Genomic DNA, 26,022 nt, shown 5'->3' on the forward strand with positions numbered 1-26,022 from the left:
TTCTTACGTTGTTCGGTAGCAATAATTTCAATCCCAAATTCCAAATTTTTTACATCCATATTTCCATATTTTAATATCACGTCTTCTTTCGGATTCCCAGAATGCTTTGTTCTCCCACGTATTGTCCATTATGACGTCATTAATTAATTAAGTGACGCAATAAAAGCAGCTGATTCGATTAGTTAATCATTTTGAGTTTAGACAGTAAACATGGCGGAGCGACAAGAAACAAATTATTACAATATGAACAAACAATGCTTGATCAGTCAACTTAAGAGCTTCAAAAATGCGGTCAAGCAGAGCGTGAATGAACTCAAGCTAAAAAAGGAAGAAATCCAAGCCAAAAACCAAATGGTACGAGAGTTACAGCAAGAAAAACGGAGACTGAAGGAAGAAGTAGAAGAGCTAACACAAGCATATCACGATTTAAATGCAGAGATGTGCATAAAGAAGGTCGAAGAAAAATTGGTGAGCTATGGCTACGAGGAACTCAAGGAGGATAATGAAGAGATGAAGAATAAACTAGAATGCCAGAATGTCCAACAGAAAACACTTGAAGATGAGATCCGAATGTTGAAGGAAGAAGCTGAAAGCCAGCATGTGCAGATGGAGATAATGGTACAGGAGAACCGAAGCTTAATGCAAAAAGCCGACGACCAGGTGACCCAACGAGATTTACTAGACAAGGAGAACTAAACATTAAAGACTGAAGCGGAAAGCTTCAAAAGCCAGCATGTGCAGATGGAGATAATGGTACAGGAGAACCGAAGCTTAATGCAAAAAGCCGAAGACCAGAAGATCCAACGAGATTTACTGGACAAGGAGAACGAAACATTAAAGACCGAAGCAGAAAGCTTCAAAAACCAATGCGGAATTCTTCAAAAGGAAAAAGAAACTATAAAGAACGAGGCTGAGAGCAAAATCATCCAGCAAGAACAAACAATCAAAGAACTGACGGAGAAGCTTAACCTTCTGCAGAATGTAGAGAAGGTATCTGTGGAAGTACAAACGGTGGGAAAAGCAACAAATCCTTTCAGAAGATTCATAAGAAGGGTTCGACGAGTTCTTCGCATTAGATAAAAAAAACTGTGAAAATGGATTCCTCTGATTGGATGAATTTGTTCTGAACTAGAGACACTGAAATAGTGTTACAAATCAGCCAATCAGAGGCGATATTCCGAAGCATTTGGTAGAATTTCTTTGTAAGTTTACTTTATCCTTACAAAGATTACTGCGCTTGTAAATATTGTTACTTTTGTAAAATAATTAAATATATATATATTAAAATAATTGTAAGCATTTAGTGAATGAATAATATTAAAGTCGTTTAAAAAAAGGTTTTGCTTTGTTTTGGCGGTTTTTGTACACGGGAAGTACGTCACAACTTAAAAGCTCTATTGTTGTGTCCTTTGCTTATTTGCATTCACATCGCGTACAGTGCATTTCGGGCTTGGAATGCAACATTCAACTTAACCTTCACCAAACCAGTTTTTAAACCTGGGATGCTTACCATTCAAACCAATCCATCCGGTTGGATATTCACTCGCTAATGGAAAGAAAAGAGCGGGAAACTTTGACTTTCGAAATATGGTACACGCGTCTGCTGAAATGACCGAAAAGAGCGGGAAACTTTGACTTTCGAAAAATGGTACACGCGTCTACTGAAAGAACCGAATAGAGCGGGAAACTTTGACTTTATGAAAAAAATCAAAAAAACATGCTGTGCTGTGTGCAGTTATAAAGCACTTGTGGATTAGCAGAACACTTGAGAAGTGTTAAGACGCTCTCCGCTACGCGTCGTGCTCCTCCTAACACTTATCTCGTATTCTGCCAACCCCCGCATAACTACACACAGCACAGCAAGTCTTTTGATTTTTTGTTTTTATAAAATACAAATTAGGATAACCGTTATTTTGGATACGAATGCGAAAACAGAAAGTGCGCGCTCGTGCTGTTTTCCCTTATAAATATTTACTTTATTTCAATTTAATTTTTTTTCCTTCATTAAAAAAAACGGGCATCAGTGTTAAAAAAAACCCAAATGCGAGTTAAGGTGACTGCCTACCTTTTGGAAATTGATTTAAGCTTTTCTTAAAACTTCGATTTTCCGAATTGAAATTTAATGCTGATTCCAAATCTGTAAAGAAAAATAGGGTGTCCCGAACTCGTTTTCGAGATAATCGGCATTTAATGGGAGCCTACGCACGAGCTTTTGGAGTAAAAATTGCGGCACCGGAAGTGATTAGAAAAAAATTAAGATTAATAAGATAATAGTTATTTGCAGACTATATGATTGCACGAAGGAAAGCTAGTCAATCCTTCTACAATAATACATGGATATTTTCGGCAAAAAGACAAAGAGATACATTGATTTGTCATATTTTGTAGTTTCGGTGCTCTTAAAAAATCTCATAAAGTCGAACAAAAATCCCTACAAAAATCTATTTTTTCACGTGTTCCTGATTTAAACTTTTCCTAAAATGTTGATATAACCTAGATTTTTAGGAGTTTTTTCGAATGAGCTATCAAAAAATATAGAGTCCCGTGCACAATTTGAGGATTTTGCCCTGTTGAAGCTCAAAACGCGTATGGTTCTTCAATAAAATCTTGTAGATTTTTCAGCGGTTTTTGAGCGCGCGCACATCGTGGGCTCAAATCGAACGTTCAAAAGTAGGCAGCCACCTTAATAATAAACGAAATGATGACAGGACTCGCAGAGAGACAGAGCGCGCGCTCTCTTTACTAAAATATGACGTCACTCAAACGGAAAATGACTTCCGGGATCACTAATAAAATGGAAGCAGGATTTTCACAGTTTGGCTTAATTTCTTTCCTTCTTACGTTGTTCGGTAGCAATAATTTCAATCCCAAATTCCAAATGTTTACATCCATATTTTCAGATTTTAATATCACGTCTTCCTTTGGTTTCCCAGAATGCTTTGTTCTCCCACGTATTGTCCATTATGACGTCATTGATTAATTGAGTGACGCAATAAAAGCAGCTGATTCGATTAGTTAATCATTTTGAGTTTAGACAGCGAACATGGCGGAGCGACAAGAAACAAATTATTACAATATGAACAAACAATGCTTGATCAGTCAACTTAAGAGCTTCAAAAATGCGGTCAAGCAGAGCGTGAATGAACTCAAGCTAAAAAAGGAAGAAATCCAATCAAAAAACCAAATGGTACGAGAGTTACAGCAAGAAAAACGGAGACTGAAGGAAGAAGTAGAAGAGCTAACACAAGCATATCACGATCTAAATGCAGAGATATGCATAAAGAAGGTCGAAGAAAAATTGGTGAGCTATGGCTACGAGGAACTCAAGGAGGATAATGAAGAGATGAAGAATAAACTCGAATGCCAGAATATCCAACAGAAAACACTTGAAGATGAGATTCAAATGTTGAAGGAAGAAGCTGAAAGCCAGCATGTGCAGATGGAGATAATGGTACAGGAGAACCGAAGCTTAATGCAAAAGGGCGACGACCAGAAGATCCAACGAGATTTACTGGACAAGGAGAACCAAACATTAAAGACTGAAGCGGAAAGCTTCAAAAGCCAGCATGTGCAGATGGAGATAATGGTACAGGAGAACCGAAGCTTAATGCAAAAAGCCGAAGACCAGAAGATCCAACGAGATTTACTGGACAAGGAGAACCAAACACTAAAGAGCGAGGCAGAAAGCTTCAAAAACCAATGCGGAATTCTTCAAAAGGAAAAAGAAACTATAAAGAACGAGGCTGAGAGCAAAATCATCCAGCAAGAACAAACAATCAAAGAACTGACGGAGAAACTTTACCTTCTGCAGAACGTGGAGAAGGTATCTGTGGAAGTACAGACGGTGGGAAAAGCAACAAATCCTTTCAGAAGATTCATAAGAAGGGTTCGACGAGTTCTTCGCATTAGATAAAAAAACTGTGAAAATGGATTCCTCTGATTGGATGAATTTGTTCTGAACTAGAGACACTGAAACAGTGTTACAAATCAACCAATCAGAGGCGATATTCCGAAGCATTTGGTAGAATTTCTTTGTAAGTTCACTTTATCCTTACAAAGATTACTGCGCTTGTAAATATTGTTACTTTTGTAAAATAATTATAAATATATATATTAAAATAATTGTTAGCATTTAGTGAATAAATAATATTAAAGTCGTTTTAAAAAAAGATTTTGCTTTATTTTGGCGATTTTTGTACACGGAAGTACGTCACAACTTAAAAGCTCTATTGTTGTGACCTTTTGCTGATTTGCATTCACATCGCGCACAATGCATTTCGGGCTTGGAATGCAACATTCAACTTAACCTTCACCAACCCAGTTTTTTTAAGCCTGGGGTGCTAACCATTCAAACCAATCCAACCGGTTGGAAATGTATTCGCTAATGTAAAGAAAAGAGCGGGAAACTTTGACATCCGTTAAATGGTACACGCGTCTACTGAAAGGACCGATAAGAGCGGGAAACTTTGACTTTCGAAAAATGGTACACGCGTCTACCGAAAAAGCCGAAAGCAGCGGGAAAATAGATTAATTAAATCGGAAGACCGGTTTTCGCAACATTTCCGATAGGACTGATACATATAATACTTGTTTTCCAACAGGAATTTCCGGTTTTTCTAGGCCAACTGTCATTTTGAATTATTTTCTTATATCAATACTCCATTTGTATGCGTATTTATGTATATTTATATATTCTAGATGTATTAGTTTGTGGACAAGATCGTCTTATCACTGGTGGATATTCTGGTAGCCTAAAGCTATGGTCAGTGGCTGGGATACCAAACATTAAGAAACAAGGCGAAAACTACAGGTATAGTTTATACCAAATGGACTACATCGACGATACGGCACCCATGATACGGCAAACAAAACCAAGATGACAGAAAATATAGATTTTCGTGTGTTTGTCTCTCTTTTATGGGTAAAGGTGATCGATGTGCCGTCTTAATTCAACTCTTCGGTTTTACTCTCTTGTGGTGAACTGTATCAATCGATGTAATTACTGTAACAAAGCTTTATTTGCCTCCCTGGACGACCCATAACGCCTTGGGATCCAAGATGGCCAACGTATCGTTGAAGTAGTTCGTTGGAAAAGTCCCTTTTTTCATTCGGTAAATACCGCTGTGTTTTATAACCCAAGACTCATCTGCACAGGCTTGGCAAACCGATGTCCAAGAATCGAACCGGAAATAAGTTGCAGACCACAGGTAGCCCAGTGTCTAGTACTAAGGGTCTTGTTTTCTGTCCTCTATATTTTTTTCAGAATGAATAGCGATAGCCTTGTTATGGAGGATGAGATGACTGTCGATGGTGCCGTGGTTTCTGCCTGTTTTGATGACATATTACAAACGGTAATGGAACTCTTTAACTTGGGCTTAATGTTTCCCCATTTCAGACCACGTATCATTCTCCTGAGAATATTATCCGAGTTTTATTCGAGTGTCTTTTCATGCACAAACATCAAACAAAGAAATAATACTCTAGGGAATGACACGTGGTCTGAAATGGGATAACATGGCCAAGCCAAAAGGGTAAATTTATCCTATCTTACTTCACTTTGCTACACTTCTATCACTTTTAGCCTGGTCATAATAAGCTTGATTTATTGAATGACCTCTATATAACCTCTATATAATCTCTAATACACCTCTTTAGGTTTTACTGGTAAAGAAAAGTATCATGCTGAAGTGAATGAAATATGGCCAGAAATAGTCCATCCCTCCTTCCTCTGCTCTGCTCTGCTCTGCTCTGCTCTGCTCTCCTCTCCTCTCCTCTCCTCTCCTCTCCTCTCCTCTTCTCTCTCTCCTTGGCTAGTCTTGGATCTGGTCGCTTTTTACCACATTCCCCCTCACCATTATCATCGACAGCTAATTTCTTACATATCCTTATGGAATATCCTACTAGGATCAATCCCCTAGAAAAAAACGATATTTGCTTTACTTTTTCTTTTATATTTTACTGTAGGGCATCGTTGGTACTACTGTGGGTACCCTGTGGTATATCAACTGGAGTGAGAGGACTAGTATCAGACTGGTCAGCGGGCATACACAACAGGTAAACCAATATCAAGTTATCAAAGTTACGCTCTGTTCTGTTGCCTTCAAAAAATTGTTTCAATTCAAGGCATTTAGGTCAACAACAGACCTCTTTACCTTGTGCGTAATGTTTTCCCATTTCAGACCACGTGTCACTCTCTTGAGAATAAAATTCTTTGTATGAGTTGTATCCACATTCATGTGTCTTATTGTGTGCAACCGTTAAACAAAGAAATGATACTCTAGGGAATGACACGTGGTCTGAAATGGGAAAACATTACGCCCAAGGTAAAGAGGGTCTATGCAGTAAAAGTGTAGAAACCCAAATGCTACGAATTTTAGCCAATAGTTTGAAGGCAATAGAGCATAACTCTGATATCAGCTATTTCTATTTTACCATGGCAAAAGGTTGTATGTAAAAAATAAATAAGTAAATAAATAAAAAAAGCACGTTACAAAAAATTTTTGGGTCCCAAAAAGATATCTCTTTTGCTGTCTATTAACGTTTTTCACGCTGTCAGCACACTTAGATCAGTTTTCGTATGACTGAAAAGTTCACGGCACGAACACGGTCATGACACGGCAAGGGATACGCCAGACCTATCACAATGCACGATAATTCACTCTCCATCCAATCAAATACCCGGAACACCCGCTTGAACACGGCTTGGACACGGTCACACCAGGTAACGACACTGCCAGACCAATCACGAAAAAAATAAGCCAATTAAAATTCTAGAAAACGGCATGGTACGGCACGCGCACAGCATTTAGCTTATCACAGTCATGCAGAAGCTGCTCTACCAACCGGCCCACTTGCTCCTTCTTAGGTGATGTCTGTGGTGTTCAGTGCCACAGATGACAAGTACTTTGCTACATGTGGCTCTGATGGTGTACTTCATTTGTGGACTACAGATAATCTAGAACATCTGCAGTTCCAGGTCCTTGGGCAGGTAAGACAGATACTAACCCTTATCTATCCCATCATGCCTTGCGCAAGAACAGTAGTTTATTTGTGTTCTAAAAAAGTCTAATCGGATATTCCACTCCATGGTGGACGGAAAGCCTAACAGGTGATTGACATTATCATCATTGAAAACCTTACCCGGTGTCTGTGAATAGAGGTCTGTATAGAAGTCATGAAGCTGTCTTTTTTATGAAGAGTGTACGCTTAATAAGGGGTTCGCTAATTAGAGGTTTCCACTGAATTCAGGTTTGTTTTGTTGTAAATGTATGGGAAGAAAATTTTGGCATCCGTCCAGCTGTCCGATTATTAAAGGGTGCCCGCTTTATAAGGGTTTGCTTAGTAGAGGTGTCCGTTGAATAGAGCTTCGTATTATTACTGTAAATCTATGGAAAGAAAATTTTGGCACCCGTGCAGCTTTCTTTTGATTGGCTGTTCGCTTAATAGAAAAGTGCGATTAACAAAAGTGTCACTGTACCCGTATTTATTTATAGAGCTGTAACTGCATAGATTTTTGTCCGGTGCCGCAAATAATTTCAACTGATACGAAGTTTAACGTGTTACTGTACTCATTGCCATTGTATCCGTTTTTTATAGAGCTGTAATTGCATAGCTTTTTGTCCGGTGCCGCAAATAATTTCTTCTGATACAAAGTTTAACGTGTTACTGTACTCATTGTCATTGTATCCGTTTTTATAGAGCTGTAACTGCATAACTCCTTGTTCGGTCCGCAAATAATTTCTACAGATACAAAGTTTAACGTGTTACTGTACTTATTGTCATTGTATCAATGTTTTTATAGAGCTGTAACTGCATAGCTTTTTGTCCGGTGCCGCAAATAACAGCCACAACCAGCATCATCAACCAAGGCCAGACTGTAGCCACAGTACACCCACAGTCCACCCCTGACAAGCGTGATTTGATCAACCAAACACATTGCGTGGCTGGGTATAGTGATGGAACTGTCAGGATGTTTGATCTGGGTCGTGTAGAGATGATAATGAAGATGCAGCCACATGCTGCTTCTGTTGATCATATAGCATTCTCTCCTGATGGTAAGTATAGGCCCTTTGCAGCTAAGCAATCACGTGCTGATTAATTCACTGAGAGCAAATGAATGAACATTTTGATTCCCATGGGTGAAATTTACTGGAGAGCAAACAAATTTTCTGCACTGGCTACACATCGTTTCATTCAGTTCTTTACAAGTATCTAAAAAGAACCACCAATTTAATATAAAACATAAATTTTGCCCTCCAGTACAGACACGTGACCGTTAACTGCAAAGGGTCTATTCAGTTCTTGATATTTGACCCTTATAGAAGCTCTGCACCATTCCGTGCCGGCGCCCATAATACATCTTGGACTGCCGGTGATTAGATGGCAGAACAATAAAATCCATTTGCTCTTGGAAATTGAATTCTTTCTCATGTAAAACGATTGTATTGTTTCTGCCATCTAACGTGGCTGCTGCCACGTGATGGTGCAAAGCCTCTATAAACGCTCCTAATCTTTCTAACACTGTTAAGACGCAGACTCAGTGCAACATTACGCGCAATTTTGCATGCAGTGTTGCTGAAACCGGATCGTTTTCGACATCAGTAACATTGCGTGCAGCAAATTGCGTCGTGTGACATGGCTCGCAACACTGCGAGCAATGTTGCACCGTGTGGCCGTAACTTAGCTATGTCTTTGCGTAGTGAATTTCGGAGGATTTGGTAAGAACACTGAAAGGAAGCTCAATAATCTTATTCTTTGTTTGTTTGTTTTTGGTAGGTCGTGTAATACTCAGTGGTGCAAGTGATGGTATCATAGCAATAAGCAACCCATCTACTGGATTAACTGTACGATTACTAAATGATCATAAGGGTGCTCCTATCACTGATCTACATTCAACACTAAGGGTAAGGTCTAGAATACAAGTATACATTACCTTAACTCACCTTAACTAATCTCATCTCATCTTATCTCACTTTACCTCACCTCACCTCGCCCTACCTCATTAAAGCTTACTTGCCTTTCCTCAACTCATCTCACCTCACCTACCCATCTTATCTACCTTAACTCACCCCCTCGACTAATCTAATCTCATCTTATCTCACCTCACCTCACCTCACCTCACCTCACCTCATCTCACCCCACCTCATCTAACCTTACTTTCTTTGCTTTGCCTCAACTAAACTCATCTCAACTTTTCTCACCTTATCTACTTCACCTCAACTCCCTCCAACTTACTTCACCTGCCTTGCCTTGCCCTGCCTTGCCTTGCCCTGCCTTGCCTTGCCCTGCCTTGCCTTGCCTTGCCCTGCCCTGCCCTGCCTCACCTCACCTCTACTTGCCTTGCTCTTTCTTACATTATCTTATCGAGACTCGTGTTTTCGTAGGACCAACAGTATAGTTTTAGTGGTCCAATGTTGTGGATGGCCGCCAGTAAAGACAGTCGTGTTAGCATTTGGAGTGCCAAATGGTCTCAAGATTTCTGTGAACTGGTTGACTGGCTGTCATTCCCGACGCCTTCCATCGCACCAGACGGGAAGGCTCTCCGACGGGGAGACCCTGTAAGTAAAGTACCTCGCATTGCCATGAGAATATAATAGGCATTTGTGGGTCATAAGCAATTCCAAAATATTCGACGAAGTAATTGCCTATTTCACTATGACTACACTGCTTGTTTATGTGGGGGATAGAATCGCCAAATCCAATAGAAAATTCAACAAAATTAGCTCCTTAGCGAAACAGTTTAATCTAAAATGGCCTGGTTTTCAGATATAATATGTGTTAATATGTTCCAAAAAATTTTGTGAACCTTTGCTGGCTATTCTACTTCTCTGCGTGGATTGATGCGGGTTTTAGAACAATTTTCGGTGAATTTGCGTTGATTTGACCCCCTCCGACGACCATGATCCTTTGTATTTAAACAATAGATTGTTTTGATGTGACGTCATAGTGAAATAGGGCAATTAGCCATTCCGAATTTGAGAAAAAACCTGTGTTGAGTTAGCTTTGCAATGTATTGTGGGAATGTTTTAGTGGGCGAAATAGACGCCATCTTGAAAATATGTCCCCTAAACAGTCCCACAATGCACTGCGATGCGCAACTCGATGCAGTTTTTTCCTCGACCTCGAAATGACTAATTCCAAGCAATAGTTTTGAACTGCGCAAAGCAGTCGTCTCAGCCTTAAGTCGTATGGCTGACCTGGATCTTGCTATCATTCAAGATTTTTTAAAAACTTGTCGGAAAACGTCCAAGCTAAGTTTTATCTAAACTAGAAGCTCAGAGCGTTCACTCGTGCCTCCAAAAAATTGTTTACGGGCCCTGGTGTATTTCGCGAGTCTTTGATTTTAAGAGGTCAGCGGCAAAGCTATTTGGCGATATTCGACGGCAGAACTAGAATAGACCATTTAATACCGACCTCGTGCATTTCACAGGAAGCCCGAGAAATAAAGACAATTTCAAAGGATGTTCCAATATTCTCCATGGTTGTGATTTTTATCGTTTTAATCTCTTCTTTTGCCATTTATGGTGAAAATCCTCTAGAAGAGCGCACAAAAAACCTAGTTGAAAAACCTGATTTATGAATTCAATTTGTTCCAGGCGCAGTATGACAGATTGCCGCCCAGTCTGATTCGCTTCTCTCCTTCTGATCCAGACATCGTTATATTCACTGGATACGCAATGCAAAGAGCCGTGCAGTTCTACAGCTTATCTCAGAGAAAGGTATGGCTTGGTATCAATCAGCTGAATGTATCTGATAAATCTCTTTTCCAGCTTGCAATGGCAGGCGCGCAAACACTGCCAATCATGTGCTATCAACCAGAAAGTATTCTATTGCTTGGTATCATTCAGCTGAAAGAATCTCCTGAATCTCATTATCAGCCTACGATGACAGGCAAACACTGCCCGTCATGTGCTATCAACCAGAGAGTATTCTATTGCTAGGTATCAATCAGCTGAAAGAATCTCCTGAATCTCATTACCAGCCTACAATGACAGGCAAAGACTGTCCTCCATGCTCAATCATCACATAAAAACTTGCCATTCACCCGGTAAATATTTCAAACAAGACCGGAAATGACGTCTAGTGAAAGCAGACCTTATGTACTCTGTTCACACTTTGCCAACATTCTATTATACAAACTGATTGGTTTGTTTTAGGTTGTCCGCACAGCTGCACTGACGCAGTGGGCCACATCGATGGACATATCTCCAAAGGGTAACCTGATAGCACTTGGAACACAAGGTACTGTGCCTTGATGTTATTGGGTTGATTTGGTAGAAGTGGAGACGATACGCAGATTGTTAACCGTACATGCTGTAGGCATACGTACCCTACTTACATTATAAGATAATTCAAATAAAACGCGCGCTCTGATTGGCCAATTACGGTTGTATATTGCTGGTTTTCACGGCGGCCATGTTGGAGGAACTTAACGAAAGAATTGTTAATGAGTTCTTTTGTTATATCCTCCAACATGGCAGCCGTGTCTTTTGTTATTGAATTCTCTTGGGAATGGTTGAAAACCATCAATAACTCACCATTTACCGGGAGGGCAAGAAGAAAGAAGAAAACGCATGGATTTAAAAAAAGAAGAATGCCTGACGCGTGTGCATAAGATAAGGATGTTCGCCGGCATTGTTCGCGCGCATCCTTTCTACGCAAGCCAACGCAAGCGCAAGCGCAAGACTACACAACAAAAGCAAAGTCTTCTGTTTTCTTTCGCTTGCGTCGCTTCTTTTCACATTAAAAACATGGAGCTGCGTCTGCTTGTGTAGCTAGTTAGAACAAGACTAAATAAGTGAAAATTGGATATTGGTGAAGATGCTGGCCATGGCTCCCCCTTCTCTATCTGAGGTTTATAACGCACAACGAAGGCTGTGTGTGCTTATTTTGTTTGTTGTTGTTTTTCTTCTTTGTGCAGAGCGTCTGGTACAGTTGATGGATTACGATGAAGGAAGATTCCAGGATTTTATAGGCCATTGTGATAGTGTCAGCAGAGTGTGCTTCTCCCCATCTGGCAAGCTTCTGTACACAGCCAGTAATATGGCTGTACTAGCATGGAATGTGCTAGTCTAGAAGACAACACATAGATTCTGGTTATAAAGGAGTAAAGGATTTTATAGGCCATTGTGATAGTGTCAGCAGAGTGTGCTTCTCCCCATCTGGCAAGCTTCTGTACACAGCCAGTAATATGGCTGTACTTGCATGGAATGTGTTAGTCTAGAAGACAGCGGTAATTTGGAACTCGAAAAGGGTCTATTCCGAAGATGAGGAAAACGCTGGGTCGAGTTGGCATTGCAGTGCTTTTTGGGGTTGTTCTAGAGGAAAAAGCCGCCATATTGGAAATATGTCCAGTAAAACAGTCCCAGAATGCACTGCAAAGTTAACTCGTTCCAGTTTTTTCCTCGACCTCAGGATGGCTAATAAGGATAATCGCATACTTTTCTCAACATGGCTGCTCAGACGTCACGGCATTGAACTCGGGTGATGTAAGCCGCCACACACAGCTTTGTAAAAAAAGATTCTTGTAATAAAGATAGTTTATATATTTTAATTGTGTGTATGTGTATTTGCTTGTTTGTTTCCAACTCAACGGAAAACAATAAAAAAAGCATCTAATTCTTCAGTTTTTTTTTCTGCTTAAGGGGGGCTTCAGCCCCCTTTTGCTCCCCCTCCCCCCTCCCCCCCGATCCGCCCTTGTTAAAGGGAAACCCTCCAAAAAGACGCAAAGACGCTACAGTTGAAGGTATATGTAAAAAATATTTTTATTTCGTTTCGTTTCGTTCCGCAAAGTAACGTAAAGCTCGCATAACTCTAGTCTTAATCTCGTTTTTGCTCCAAATTTCAGTTTTGAAATCAGCAGTCTCTGATCGCCGGGGCAGCCACTTAGTCTGCGTTGCAGGCGAACAACCGCAGATTGCCGGCAACAGCAGGCTAGGCATCCATTTTGTTTCGATGGTCATCTGAACACAGGAAGCCCAAGCTTGGTTTCTGTGGTGTGTTATGGGGATTCTTCCAAAAATTTCAATAAAATCATTGAAACGTGAAATGAAGCCTCGAAATTTTACCCGATCATTGAGAAATAGCACTTCTTTCGCTCTGTGGTTATTTTTTTGAATCCCTTTTTTTATTGGTGGGGGAAAAAATCCTTAAAACGGGCTAAATTAAAAAAATAACCACGCAGAGCCAAGGAAGTGCTATTTCTCAATGATCGGGTAAAATTTCGAGGCTTTATTTCACGTTTCAATGATTTTATTGAAATTTTTGATGAATCTCCATACATTTCCTTATAACAGGATACCACAGAAACCAAGCTTTGGCTACCTGTGTGAAAAGCAGCCATTTTTAAGATATTTAAAATTTTTAAATTTAAGATCACGTGATACAAATCTCCAGAAAACGATTATTCAGCGTTATTGTCAAAGTGTTGTCGTTGAGTTCTCCTTGCTTTTCTCGCTCCAAGTAAATAAAATATTTCACTCCAGCTGTAATACCGATCAGGTAAGTGGATTTTAATAAATCTGTATCGAGAAAAGTAAGGTTTAATGATGGAAGAAGATCTACAAGAAAAATGCTTCGATCAAATATGAACGATTGCGAAGCTCTTGACAAACTGACTTAATATTCGCCACAAACAATTATTCTAGTAACCCCAGTGATTATAGATTGTAGATCTTTGTACAGCTAATATCTGCTGCCGGATCTGCCAGAAAATGACGAAATTATAGTACGAAACGTATTAACGAAGACAAGAAAGTGCAAGCCCAAAAATGCAGATTTTAAAACTACAGCCTGAGAAATTGCAGACTGCGAAAATTGCTTACTATCAATCACATGACTTTTTGTGGTTGACTTAGGGGCAACTAGTGGATGCTAAGTCAAAAAATACGTCAAAATAAGTCCTCAAACTATTGTATTTGACTATTTCTACGACTTGAAACCAAAAAACAAGAGATCAAAACAATCTCAGCTATTTCTGGAAGTGACGTCTATTGATACCAACTTATACAGACTGGGAAAATGCAGATTGCGAAATAAGGGAAAATGTAATATTTTTTCTTCTTTTTTCCCTTTTAGATCTTGTTTTAAACCTTGATGGATAATGGGAAGTGGAGAAGAAAGGTGGGTGTGCACAAAACTCAAGTTCTGAATTCCAATTCGATCTGGTTGTTTACAGTCTCCCCCACACCCGCTTTCTCCCCTGAGTAGCTGCTGCTTACCCGAGCACAACATTCCTTTCCTATTGTTGGTGTTCAACCGATCAGATAAGTGTCATTGTGTTTCAAGAACCAATCAAAATGTTTCGAATTTGACAGCTTGAAAACATTCGGGAGACAAATAATTCTAAGACGCATTTGAGTGGAAATTGGAGAAAATCTTTGGGAAATTAAAATTGAATTCGTTCTTGTTAAATGCTTAATGCCCAAAAAAAAAATTATTGGAGACGGAACTAAGTGTTTTCTTTGTTCATAAAGAAAGAAAAGATTTATATTTTTATAAGTTTAGCTATCGACATTGTTTAATCGACCGATAGTGAATTCGAGTTTGTACTTGCTATCGAGCTCGTACCAAAATATTAGAAGCAAAAAGAAACTGGAAAACTTTTTTAAAAAGCGTAATTTAGACTCATGGAAGTTAAACGAGACGACTCAAGATTTAAGAGATTGAATTCGAATATAAAGTCTGACAGTATTTTTAATAAACGAAGAAGATGAGCCGCGCAGATCACTTATTTTAAGCAACGAATGCAGTGTAAAACTAAAGAAAATCGCAAAAAGGCTAGATAACTTTTAAATCTGACACTGTCACACACTCTTGACTTCCACGGGTATTCATTGTAAACTTCTGGGTATCGCTCACAGTTCTGATATTTACTTCGCGTATACTGCGAGGATTAGCTCAAATTTGATACTGTTAGAAAAGTTGTTTTGTTTTGTGTTGTTCACACTGTTAGAAAAGTCATGAAAAGTGAACACGAATCGTTAGCTAAAGCGTTATCTTATGGCCAATCTTCTAACGTCGCGTTAGCAGTTTATATGAAATGTCAAGAACTTTGAACTTCTGTTATTCAAAAAGTCCTCGAGCTTGTCTCGAAAGAAATTACTGGGCTATGCTCTAGAGCACCAATGTTTTATTCCTTTGAGCGATTTCCCATATCCAGTAGGCAGATTTTCAAAGAAATCTTGTTTTCCTTGTAAAATCTTTTGTATAGAGTCTTTCTGATGATCATTAAACTACTTGATGCGAAATTTCTCAGCTGCTACCTCGAAGCCTTCCTCCGTGATTGGTTAATTCATAGGAAAGGAATGTTGTGCTCAGGTAAGCAGCTGCTACTCAGGGGAGAAAGCGTTGCGTGACGACACTGAAAGCGGCTGTGGGGGAGACTAGGTTGTTTAGGGATTTAGTCAAACCTTTGGTTCAGTAGACTCACAGGAGACCAAGCAATCACTTCTTGCATTATTGATTTATTTATTTACTTGAAACAAGACATCTATAAGAAAGAGTTAAATCAACTTCTGAATTTTGATAATAAAATTTATTTTCAAATTTGGTGTTTTGCAGGGATAACTACTTCAGCTTGACTCTTCTGTTGTTCCGTGTTGGGAACCAAACGTTACGAGAGTATTTCAAGACACAGTGGCCAATAGTTTACCAGCGTGTTAGACCTGGTACAGTACCACCCCCTTGGAATGACACACCACATGATGCAGCAAAAATAAACAAAATAGAACAGAGGCTGACATTCAACAGCATAGATGAAGAAACAAAGTTTAAATCAGGAAACACAAACGACTGGGACTTTTCACTTCTCACCTCAGTGCTGCGATATTCATCTTTGCAATTCGTGCTGTCTTCCAGTCCTGAAAGTAAAGCATTAGATGATCTTAAAGCAATGCGTAACAGACTTATAGAACATGCTACTGATGCAGCAATACCTAATGCGGTATTTAATACAGCATGGACAGACACCTGTGATGCATTATCATTGTTCAATGCATCTGCTATAGACTTCAAGTGTGTACAAGATGGTATGTACATGTAGTCATCAGTTGTGCTGTATTATAGATATGAATATGAATATGTTTGATATAAATATAAATGTAAATATATAGCAGTTTTGTTAATGTGACATGATTGCTTGATGAGAGTATCTAAACACTATTAGAAAACTCATTAATAATTCATGAAGGAAACACAATAGGAATCAGACCATGAAGGAGGTTTTATATCTCATATAGATTCGTCTTCATTTGCTTAAACTTTAACTTGGATTTTCTCTATCAAACTTGGTTCATTTTGTAAAGAATTCTGTACAATATGAGAACATGCATCATGAGTTTTCTAAGCCGTTTAATAAACTCGCAGATCGTGTTTTATCGGGTCTAAAACCACTCGGCTGTGCCTCGTGTTTTATACCAGACTCCTGCTCATTTATTAAACATTACAAAGTGGCATTATGATAACGATGTATGGTAATCATGTAATAATCTATGACCAGGTGACACGTGTCAGTCAACAGTTGGCTGACTGTTGGCCAATGATCGACCAATGCTTCGCCAACACTTAGCCAACACATCACCAACACTAACATTCACTCACTCACTCATACTTACAAAAGATTTTCAATCTTAGAATATCTGAATCTAAATTTATATTATGTCAAGTTTTTTATGGAATACATGTAGATTAAGATGACAGTTACTGCATTATCGATGATAAATAAAGGTTTTAAGTATACTAAATAATGTTACTCACAATTTTTGTTTTTTGATATTGTCAATTACAGATGTAAAAAAACCATGGGATGTGTTGTGCCCAATGCTGAAACAGTGTGTTAAACAAGAGAAAGAAATCAAAGATTCTGTTGACACAAGTGAGTTAAAAATTATGTTTTTGTTGAACAACAGATATTTTTCAAGCTTTTATTTACACTTATTTCAATAAAATTAGTCAACAAAAACCTAGAAAGCTGGGATCCAACAAGTAAAGCTTTTGACACAAGCTGCAGCAGTTGAGGATGCTCAGAGGAGGTTAACTTGTAACTGGTAGAAGATCTCAAGTCCACCAACAGTTATCAAGCGGTTGAAACATGTAAAATGTATCTACCCATAATCCTTGTCGGTCTCAGCTTTGTAGCTTTTAAGTTGACTAACTTTATTAAAATAAGTGTATAAAAAGCTGAGATATTATAGGCTTTACTGACAGTAAGAATGAAAATAAGTGTGCAAGATACCAAGCAGTTATCATGGTTATAATAAAACTCACCATCAGTAATGAAACTGGGCAAAGACACCTACACTGCCTTGTAGGTACATGTACCACTTGTACAGCAATAAGGGGACTATAGCAAAGTGCATGGTGTATAGAACTCAACTGATAAGATGTGCAATGATTTGTAAACAAAGCTACCCCTCACCCCAACTATATCACTATCTGAGAGATTACTGGCCAACAGGACTCATTTTTACCGAGTCTAAAATTTAATTGAAACTCATGAAAATTATAATAAATTTTTACCTAATTAATATACTGGAAAAACTCTGAATTTACTATTTAACTTTCTTGCAATAGTAATCAACAGAATAGAGCAATTATGTATACAGCAGACAGTGGAAAAGCAGCATACAACACTACAGCAAGTGGAAAAGCAGCATGAGACACTACAGCAAACAGTGGAACAGCAGCATACAGCACTACAGCAAACAGTGGAACAGCAGCAAACAGTGGAACAGCAGCATACAACACTACAGCAAACAGTGGAACAGCAGCAAAAAGTGAAACAGCAGCAAACAACACCACAGCAAAAAGTGGAACAGCAGCATACAGCACTACAGCAAACAGTGGAACAGCAGCATACAGCACTACAGCAAACAGTGGAACAGCAGCAAACAGCACTACAGCAAACAGTGGAACAGCAGCATACAGCACTACAGCAAACAGTGGAACAGCAGCAAACAGTGGAACAGCAGCAAACAGTGGAACAGCAGCAAACAGTGGAACAGCAGCAAACAGTGGAACAGCAGCAAACAACACCACAGCAAACAGTGGAACAGCAGCAAACAACACTACAGCAAACAATGGAACAGCAGCATACAGCACTACAGCAAACAGTGGAACAGCAGCAAACAGTGGAACAGCAGCAAACAGTGGAACAGCAGCAAACAGTGGAACAGCAGCAAACAGTGGAACAGCAGCAAACAACACCACAGCAAACAGTGGAACAGCAGCAAAGAACAGTGGAGCAGCAGCATACAGCACTACAGCAAACAGTGGAACAGCAGCATACAACTCTACAGCAAACAGTGGAACAGCAGCATACAGCACTACAGCAAACAGTGGAACAGCAGCATACAGCACTACAGAAAACAGTGGAACAGCAGCATACAACTCTACAGCAAACAGTGGAACAGCAGCATACAGCACTACAGCAAACAGTGGAACAGCAGCATACAACTCTACAGCAAACAGTGGAACAGCAGTATACGGCACTACAGCAAACAGTGGAACAGCAGCATACTACTCTACAGCAAATAGTAGAACAGCAGCATACAGCACTACAGCAAACAGTGGAACAGCAGCATACAACTCTACAGCAAACAGTGGAACAGCAGCATACAACACTACAGCAAACAGTGGAACAGCAGCATACAACACTACAGCAAACAGTGGAACAGCAGCATGAGACACAATTAGAAGCTGCAAGAAACATTGAAATAAAAGGTAAGACAAAATATTTTACCTTAGGTCACTCATTATTTATGTCTAGGGGAGCTGGTAAAAAAGAGGGGAAAAGGGCTGCCATGAAATATATAGAGAAAAGAAGGAGCTAGTTAGAGTATCAGTTAGAATGGTAGGACATGTATATGGCATGAAGTGGATGCTATCATGGTGACTGTAATGGTCCAGTCAGGTTATGGTGTGTAAGATGTCAGTTAGAGTGGTAGGACATGTATATGACATGAAGTGGATGGTATGGTGACTGTAATGGTCCAGTCATGTTATGGTGTGTTAGATGTCAGTTAGAGTGGTAGGACATGTATATGACATGAAGTGGATGGTATGGTGACTGTAATGGTCCAGTCAGGTTATGGTGTGTAAGATGTCAGTTAGAGTGGTAGGACATGCATATGACATGAAGTGGATGGTATGGTGACAGTGTAATGGTCCAGACAGATTATATTGTATGTAATTAGCATAATTAATATCAGTGTTTTTCCTGTCATTCTTAACAGTTGATCAAGTGTTGAGTCAAGGGCAACAAGGTCAGAAGAGGTCATCAGCTGATGTCCAGCCAGGTTGGTTTCTGAATTTGATTTGGATTTTTTGAACTGCAGTTCATAATAATATGAGTTTTTACACAGCACTTTGCAGTAAATTCTTAAAACCCTTGACATATGTTTAAATTGAACAACACTTCCAAGTTATAAAAAAGTATTGCAAGTAATCTGAAATACGAAACCATTGTGTGTCATTACCAAAAAAGCATTGTATTAGGTCCAGATTTTTTGAATTTTTATTGGTCAGATAAAGAGGAATAACATTTCAGAGTTGGGTATAAATGCAGTGAAAAAAGATATCCATTTGTGCATTTAATCCTCCACACCTATTCAAATGTAGGTGTTTTGTTGCTTATGGTGCTTCATGGTGTTTTCTTTCTTTACCACTATCTTATTAAACAAGTTGATAAGAAAAACTTTTTGACAGTGCAATAACTGTAGCCGGGGCCACTTAGACCAGTTAAATATTAGAACCAATTAAAATGTGGAATAAAAACAAATTCATTTCGACTTTGGGTAGGTGCAACCAATCAGAAACCTAGATTGTATGAGAATGGTAATTTGACTCTTATGTTATGCGTAAACAACTAGATAACCATGGTAACTTTTATCATGGAAATAATAACCATTCAAGTTCCAATGCCAAGCACTGCATTGAAGTTGCCATAGACAGCTTGTAAACAAAATGAAATTTTGTAGACCTGTGCTGCATGTCCTTGGGTCTTGGAATGTCCTATCACTTATCACCTATTACATATCTCCTTTGACTCTGACAACCTTTTTGAAAATAGGTGTACATACCATTTTAAGTCCCCAGAAGAAACTAGTTACAAACCTGTCTTATATTTCCATACACCTATAAAGGTAGTAAGAGCTAAAGGAGAGAGGAAAAGGAATTATTGTCATACATCTAAACACGAATAATCGAGGACTTAAAATAACTTTGTCTACTACAAGTAGCACTGAGTATCTCAATATTATCCTCTGTGTTCTTGAGAAGAAAAATATAAAGAAACACAAGTCATTCCAGCTATTCTTGGATCTTGGAATGACCTGTCTAATTGTCTTTGACTTCAACAACCTTTTTTGAAATAAGTGTTAACACAATAGCAAATGTGACATTCCCAAGTGGGCAAAACCATCCTCTTTATTTGTAATTTGTAAAAAGTGGTTTGTTTGTGTGTGTTTTTAGAGGAAGATGTCAAGACCAAAAAAACGAGAACTACAAGTGACAATAGAGAGAGGGATCCTGCAGAAGGTAAGCTGGCTAAAGGAATGGAAAGCCGTCAATACTGCAATAGCCTCAACGAGTTTCATACGAAACTGCGCGCGGTGGATCTGGGAGCGATCTTATTTATGCTTGCTCTGTTAGAGACTGGTGCGAATAGTATATGGATGTATATAGATTGCACTTTTTCCAACATGATTGGTTGGGTGGAAATGATAATGAATAAATTCGGACTGACTGTTTATTGTGTAGTTCCAGATAATATCCACACCCCACCATGGAGAATATTTGAAAAAAGGTCCCCCATGCCTTTGGAATTTCCACTAGAGTTTCTTCCATACAAACCTTATAATGTTGTTTTCCCCTGACCACCTACCCCTTGGGAATTTCCAATTTCCTCCAGGGTAGGGTATGGAGTTTTCTGGAACCACACATGCAAAGAAAAAAAATATTACACTTATCACCCCCACCATATAAATTGGATGTCATGAAGATTGAATGCAGCAGTGCTTAGAATATTTAAAAAATTTTTTTCTAGATTCCAAAATGCTAAAAGGGGCAATAAAAGCTAACACAGAGAACCAAACCAAACTCATGGCCGCACATGACGTTATCAGTGCAAAGACAGATGAAATCTTTACCAATCTGACAGTATATTATGCAGATAAAAAACAAGAGAAAAAAGAGCAAGCAAAAGACCTGAGTAGAAGTGAACAGCTGCAGGAATACACCAAAAGAACAGGTTGTAAAGTTGAGAAATACGAAGATATATTCATTGACATGCAAGGAGAAAATCCAAAATTACTTCTTACTGGTAAACCCGGGATAGGTAAAACTATGTTTTGTGATAAAATCATTCGAGATTGGTCTATGAATAGATTATTTCTAAACGAAGACACTCCTAATATTCAGTTCGCCTACCTGTTGAAGTTCCGTCATTTAGATGGCGACGAAGAGATTAACTTACAAGAATTACTGAATTGTTCGCCCCTTCTGGACGACAATTCAAAGATCAACGATTCATTGTTTGAACATTTGATTCAAAATCCCTCCAAGGTACTGATCATCTTGGACGGGTTTGATGAATGTTCAGAACAACACCGTAAACAAATCGCTGACGATTACGAGGGAAAATATCCAAATGATTCCAGAGAAAAGATGCCAATCCCAGCACTTTGTTCTAAATTAATCAGAGGAAAAGTTTTTAGAAATTCCGTTGTTCTGGTATCTTCAAGGCCAGGCAAGGCCGAGGAGTTGGGAAAAATCAATTTTGACAGATACGTAGAAATTTCGGGCCATGCACCTGAACAAGTAACCGAGTATGTTGACAAATATTTCAGCAAACCAGAAAAAGAACGAACAAAAAAGGCGGTACGCGAACACGTGGGAAAAAATAAAAACCTACTTAGTTTTTGTCATATTCCGCTATTTTCTTTCCTGTTGTGCTGGTGTTTAGAATGGCGAATTACTCATAAAGGAATCACAGAAAATCTACCCGCTAAAATAACCGATCTTTATGATGAGGTTGCTAAAGTCTTGGTACAAAACCTCCATGCAAATCTTAAATATTTAGCATTGCCAGAATATGCAATGAAAATAGCTCAAGAAACGCTAGATAAACTAGCAAAATTGGCGGCTATTTTGCTGAAGGAAAGTAAATATATTTTTGACGAAGATGACATGAAAAAACTAGACCTTACCGAGGACGAAATTGAAAACTTGAAAGTAAGCGGCATTCTTCATTGTGTTCCTGGAATAAGAATTTCTCCCTTTCAAACAAAAGCAGAGTTTAGTTTCACTCATTTGACTCTGCAGGAATATCTCTCTGCTTCTTTTTTTGTGAAAAATAAGGAAATCCCAAAGAAAGAGGAAGCGAGTGGGCAGACGTTTGTGTTCATGTGTGGACTTTTGTTGAGGGAAAAAGATGGAGAACTAATGAATAAATTAATCCAACAGATAACACCTAAGGATAATAATGATCATGTAAATAAACTGGTATTGTTACAGTGTCTGTATGAGTATGGAGAGCAAGAATTAACTAAACAAACCATAAATAATATGTACGATAAATACTGTAGTAGTCGTGGGGACATTGGTTTTCATGGAGTCACAGATGTTGATATGAAATACTTATCGTATTTGTTGGATATCATTCGTTCACTAAAAGAACAACATCCACAGTCATCTAGAGATTATACATTGAGAATTAGTGGTTCACCGTTAACCTCGTTTGGTGTTGGTGTTGTTTGTCGTTCACTTGTTCGTAATTCGTTTATAACTATACTTAAGCTGTCGGGTTGTAGTTTAGATGATAAATGTGTAGAACAAATGACTGACTCACTAGTGGACACTGGAATAACCGACCTAGACCTAAATAATAATAGTATATCAGACGAAGGAGCAGACAGTATTTGTAGTGTACTAACAGAAACTAAAATAACCGGTCTGAACCTAGGGAGTAACATTATAACAGACCAAGGAATAAAGAGTATTTGTAGTGTATTAACACAAACTAAAATAACCCACCTAGAGCTAGGGAGGAGTAACATAACAGATGAAGGAGCAGACAGTATTTGTAGGGTTATCATACAAGATGACTGTCATGTAAAACACTTAGTATTACTTCAAAATCTGAAAATAACTGCAGAATGTAAGAAACTTGTAAGACAACTTGTTAAAAGAAACAAACGTGGTGTTAAATTGCATATATAGATAAATGAAAAAAGAAAATTGCTCGAATATAACTATTATTATCATGCAAATTATTTTTCCATCGGCTAGTAACGTTGCATTTGTTAGCGTACAAAACAGCCAAAAGAAATTAAGAAAGAACGAAAAAAAACAAAGAACAACAGCAACAAACAAACAAAAAAAACCAGAAAATAATTTGAATGATAAATGATTGTTTATAAAACTGCAGGGCCCCGTTGTAGGAAGTGCTGGATAGCGCTATCCGACGGATATATCGTATCCAGTGGATAAATTCATTGGATAACAGCATTGACTTATCTACTGGATAAGGATTTATCCGCCGGCTAGCGCTGTCTAGGCTTCGTACAACCTAGTCTCCCTCGCATCCGTTTTTAGTGTCGGTGGAGCGTTGCGTGACGACCGACACTAAAAACGGATGCGAGGGAGACTACGTACAACCGGGCCCTGGGCCAAGGTGTATAAAGCTCTCTTAAGATAAAAAAAGCTTAAAAACACTCGTAAGTATTGTCTTAGTACAATGGCCTATTGTTTTGGAACAATACTTACGGATGCTCTTATCTTAAGAAAGCTTTATGCAACCGGGCCCTGGAGCCTATCCTATTTTTAGTTTTCATTATTCATTATTGAAATATCCTGCTTTATTCTAGTAAAATTATTGTTCGAAAAATATTTTATTGGATAATAAAGAAAAAGTATTGGAGTTTAAACTTTATTGTAATAATTTCTGTTTTCCTCAACAACAATCTACTGAAAATCAAAGATATTGATAAATGTCAAATGGTTCGATATCATATATGTAAAGCGTATGAGACCATGTATAATGCGCTATGTAAGAACCTAAGTTGGTTTGGATCAATATTTCTATTGAACAAAGGTAAAAGATACTTTTTTGTTCCAGATACTGACAAAAATACGACTTATCCCTCCCCCCCCCCCCCCCCCCCCCCAAATAAAAATATTCGACTGAGAATGAAAGACCCCTCTAATTTTCGTTATTCTACATAGATTTTCCGTTGTATTTTAATGCAGTAAGGCTAGAAACCTTGTGGTACTGAAAATGGCGGCATATGGTCGCTTGCGTCGAAGATGATTACTAAGATATATGGACAAATAGTAACGAATAATAACAGTACTAGCTGGACGAATTTTAAACCTTCAGTTCAAAAAAAAAAATTCATTCACCTATTTTATAATGACGTCACATGAAAACAAACTATTGTTTTAACGCTAGGGATCATCGTCGCTGGAGGGGGACGGAATGACAACAGCACATCTTAAATCACAATGAAATTTGGTTTACGAGCTGGTGAAGGCAAGAACAACAAAATATTACACTAAATATCTCGAAAGAAGAGAATTAAGCTTAAATTTAGCCTAAATTTCTATCCGAAGTAAACAAACCGTGACGTCATTATGAAATAGGGCAAATTGCCCTATTTCACTATGACGTCACATCAAAACAATCTATTGTTTGACGCAAAGGATCATGGTCTTCGGAGGGGGTCAAATCAACGCAAATTCACTGAAATTGTCCTAAAACCCGTATCAATCCACAAAGAGAAGTAGAATAGCCAGCAAACGCTCAGAATATTTTTTAGTACATATTAACACATATTATATCTGAAAGCCTTTCACTAGGAGCATAAACAAGCAGTGACGTCATAGTGAAATAGGGCAATTAAAGCCAAAGATAACAATAATAAGCGCGCACGGGCACACTTGGGATACTAGTTGATTGTCCTCTGGGGTGTCAGTTGATAGATTGTACTCGCTGGTGTCATCGTAAAATTTTCTCGGCCTGCATTATAAAAGTCTTGCTTCCGAAAGAGAAGTCAACTGAAACAATGTATCTTTACTAAATATTGAGTTATAAGAAGCTTTCGATACCGAGGTACATGCATAAACGATCCGGAGTCAAGTGTGCTTATTACTTAATGTGAAATGTATTGGTCCCCCATCTTGGTGCACCTCAATTGAATTTATTAGTTATGGAGGACATTGCCTAGATCTCAAATTTAAAAAATGAAAGTTGATCTTTTACCCGAATTCATTTTCACTTCTATACATGCAAAGTCTGGTTTGTTCTTGGCAAAGCTAGCTAACCCTAAGTTCCTTGCATTTGCTTTCATTGAGCTCGAAGCCTTCTCTTTTTTGTTGGTCATTTTGATCAGACGAGTACCGTGGCCGAGGGAAGACATTAGTCGTTAGTCGAAACTCGCATCTGAAGTGATCAATAAACGACTTACGAGTTACAAGTTGCCAAGTAAGAATTTGCGACCTACCACTTAGGACTTAGCACTTAGCACTTTCAACTTGCGACTTAGCACGAAGACCTCCCCTCCCCTCCCTAAAAGTTTTCGAATTTCTAGGCGAGGAGACTGGGGTGAGGACTCGTTTTCGTAACCAAAATGGCGGATCAAAAAGAAGGTTCGTACATTATTGAAGTTTTCCGTATAATCTAACAAAAAACTTTTTTTTTTTAAAGTGTACAGGTGGGCAGCACAAATGAACAACTGATCTTTCCTAAGGTTTGGTAAACTTTTTTATTTCTCCGACGCGTTTCGTCTGTAAGCAACAGACTTCTTCAGGGATAGCGCTAACCATGTGTCCCAAAAAGTATAAAATAACAAAAATTCCACTATTGCCTAGCCTATTTTACGTGCTTTCCTGCTACGACATGTTTGTATGTTTTGTAATTTCCTGTTAATAGTCCATATAAACTGTTGTAATAATATTAATCGAAGTAATATGATCATCCGGGTGGATGTAGTCCTGAGAAGGACTGTTTGATGTGACTGACGTTTC

General features: G+C 38.6%; 2 protein-coding genes across 2 annotated transcripts in view; both read left to right on the top strand.

Annotated features, from left to right (window-relative positions):
- Nucleotides 1-12,553, top strand: part of LOC116307055 (WD repeat-containing protein 90) — a 57,306-nt gene extending 44,753 nt beyond the window's left edge. The window contains exons 28-37 of the mRNA XM_089038852.1: nt 4,699-4,810; nt 5,264-5,351; nt 5,965-6,054; nt 6,866-6,988; nt 7,802-8,054; nt 8,776-8,903; nt 9,384-9,557; nt 10,596-10,718; nt 11,157-11,241; nt 11,921-12,553. Of these exons, the coding sequence (XP_088894978.1) occupies nt 4,699-4,810; nt 5,264-5,351; nt 5,965-6,054; nt 6,866-6,988; nt 7,802-8,054; nt 8,776-8,903; nt 9,384-9,557; nt 10,596-10,718; nt 11,157-11,241; nt 11,921-12,075 (1,331 nt within the window). The 3' untranslated portion in view covers nt 12,076-12,553. The remainder of the gene's footprint in view (nt 1-4,698; nt 4,811-5,263; nt 5,352-5,964; nt 6,055-6,865; nt 6,989-7,801; nt 8,055-8,775; nt 8,904-9,383; nt 9,558-10,595; nt 10,719-11,156; nt 11,242-11,920) is intronic.
- Nucleotides 12,554-13,392: 839 nt separating this feature from the next.
- LOC116304255 (uncharacterized) lies at nt 13,393-23,924 on the top strand. The gene is made up of 8 exons (XM_089038863.1): nt 13,393-13,500; nt 14,077-14,121; nt 15,562-16,028; nt 16,787-16,873; nt 17,572-18,720; nt 19,233-19,295; nt 20,470-20,535; nt 21,044-23,924. The coding sequence occupies exons 2-8, from the start codon at nt 14,102-14,104 to the stop codon at nt 23,215-23,217; spliced, it is 4,026 nt and encodes a 1,341-aa protein (XP_088894989.1). The 5' UTR covers nt 13,393-13,500; nt 14,077-14,101; the 3' UTR covers nt 23,218-23,924.
- The last annotated feature ends 2,098 nt before the right edge of the window (nt 23,925-26,022 follow it).

The sequence above is a fragment of the Actinia tenebrosa genome, unplaced genomic scaffold (assembly GCF_029948245.1).
Source record: "Actinia tenebrosa isolate PJP-AT-01 unplaced genomic scaffold, QUT_ActTen_1.0 PGA_scaffold0__85_contigs__length_37466705, whole genome shotgun sequence".
Taxonomy (NCBI): Eukaryota; Metazoa; Cnidaria; class Anthozoa; order Actiniaria; family Actiniidae; genus Actinia; species Actinia tenebrosa.

Coding starts and splice junctions, on each gene's coding strand:
- LOC116304255 (XM_089038863.1), top strand. CDS start 14,102: ATGGGAAGTGGAGAAGAAAG. Junction 16,029..16,786: donor CTTCAAGTGTGTACAAGATG/GTATGTACATGT, acceptor TGTCAATTACAG/ATGTAAAAAAACCATGGGAT. Junction 20,536..21,043: donor AGAGAGGGATCCTGCAGAAG/GTAAGCTGGCTA, acceptor ATTTTTTTCTAG/ATTCCAAAATGCTAAAAGGG.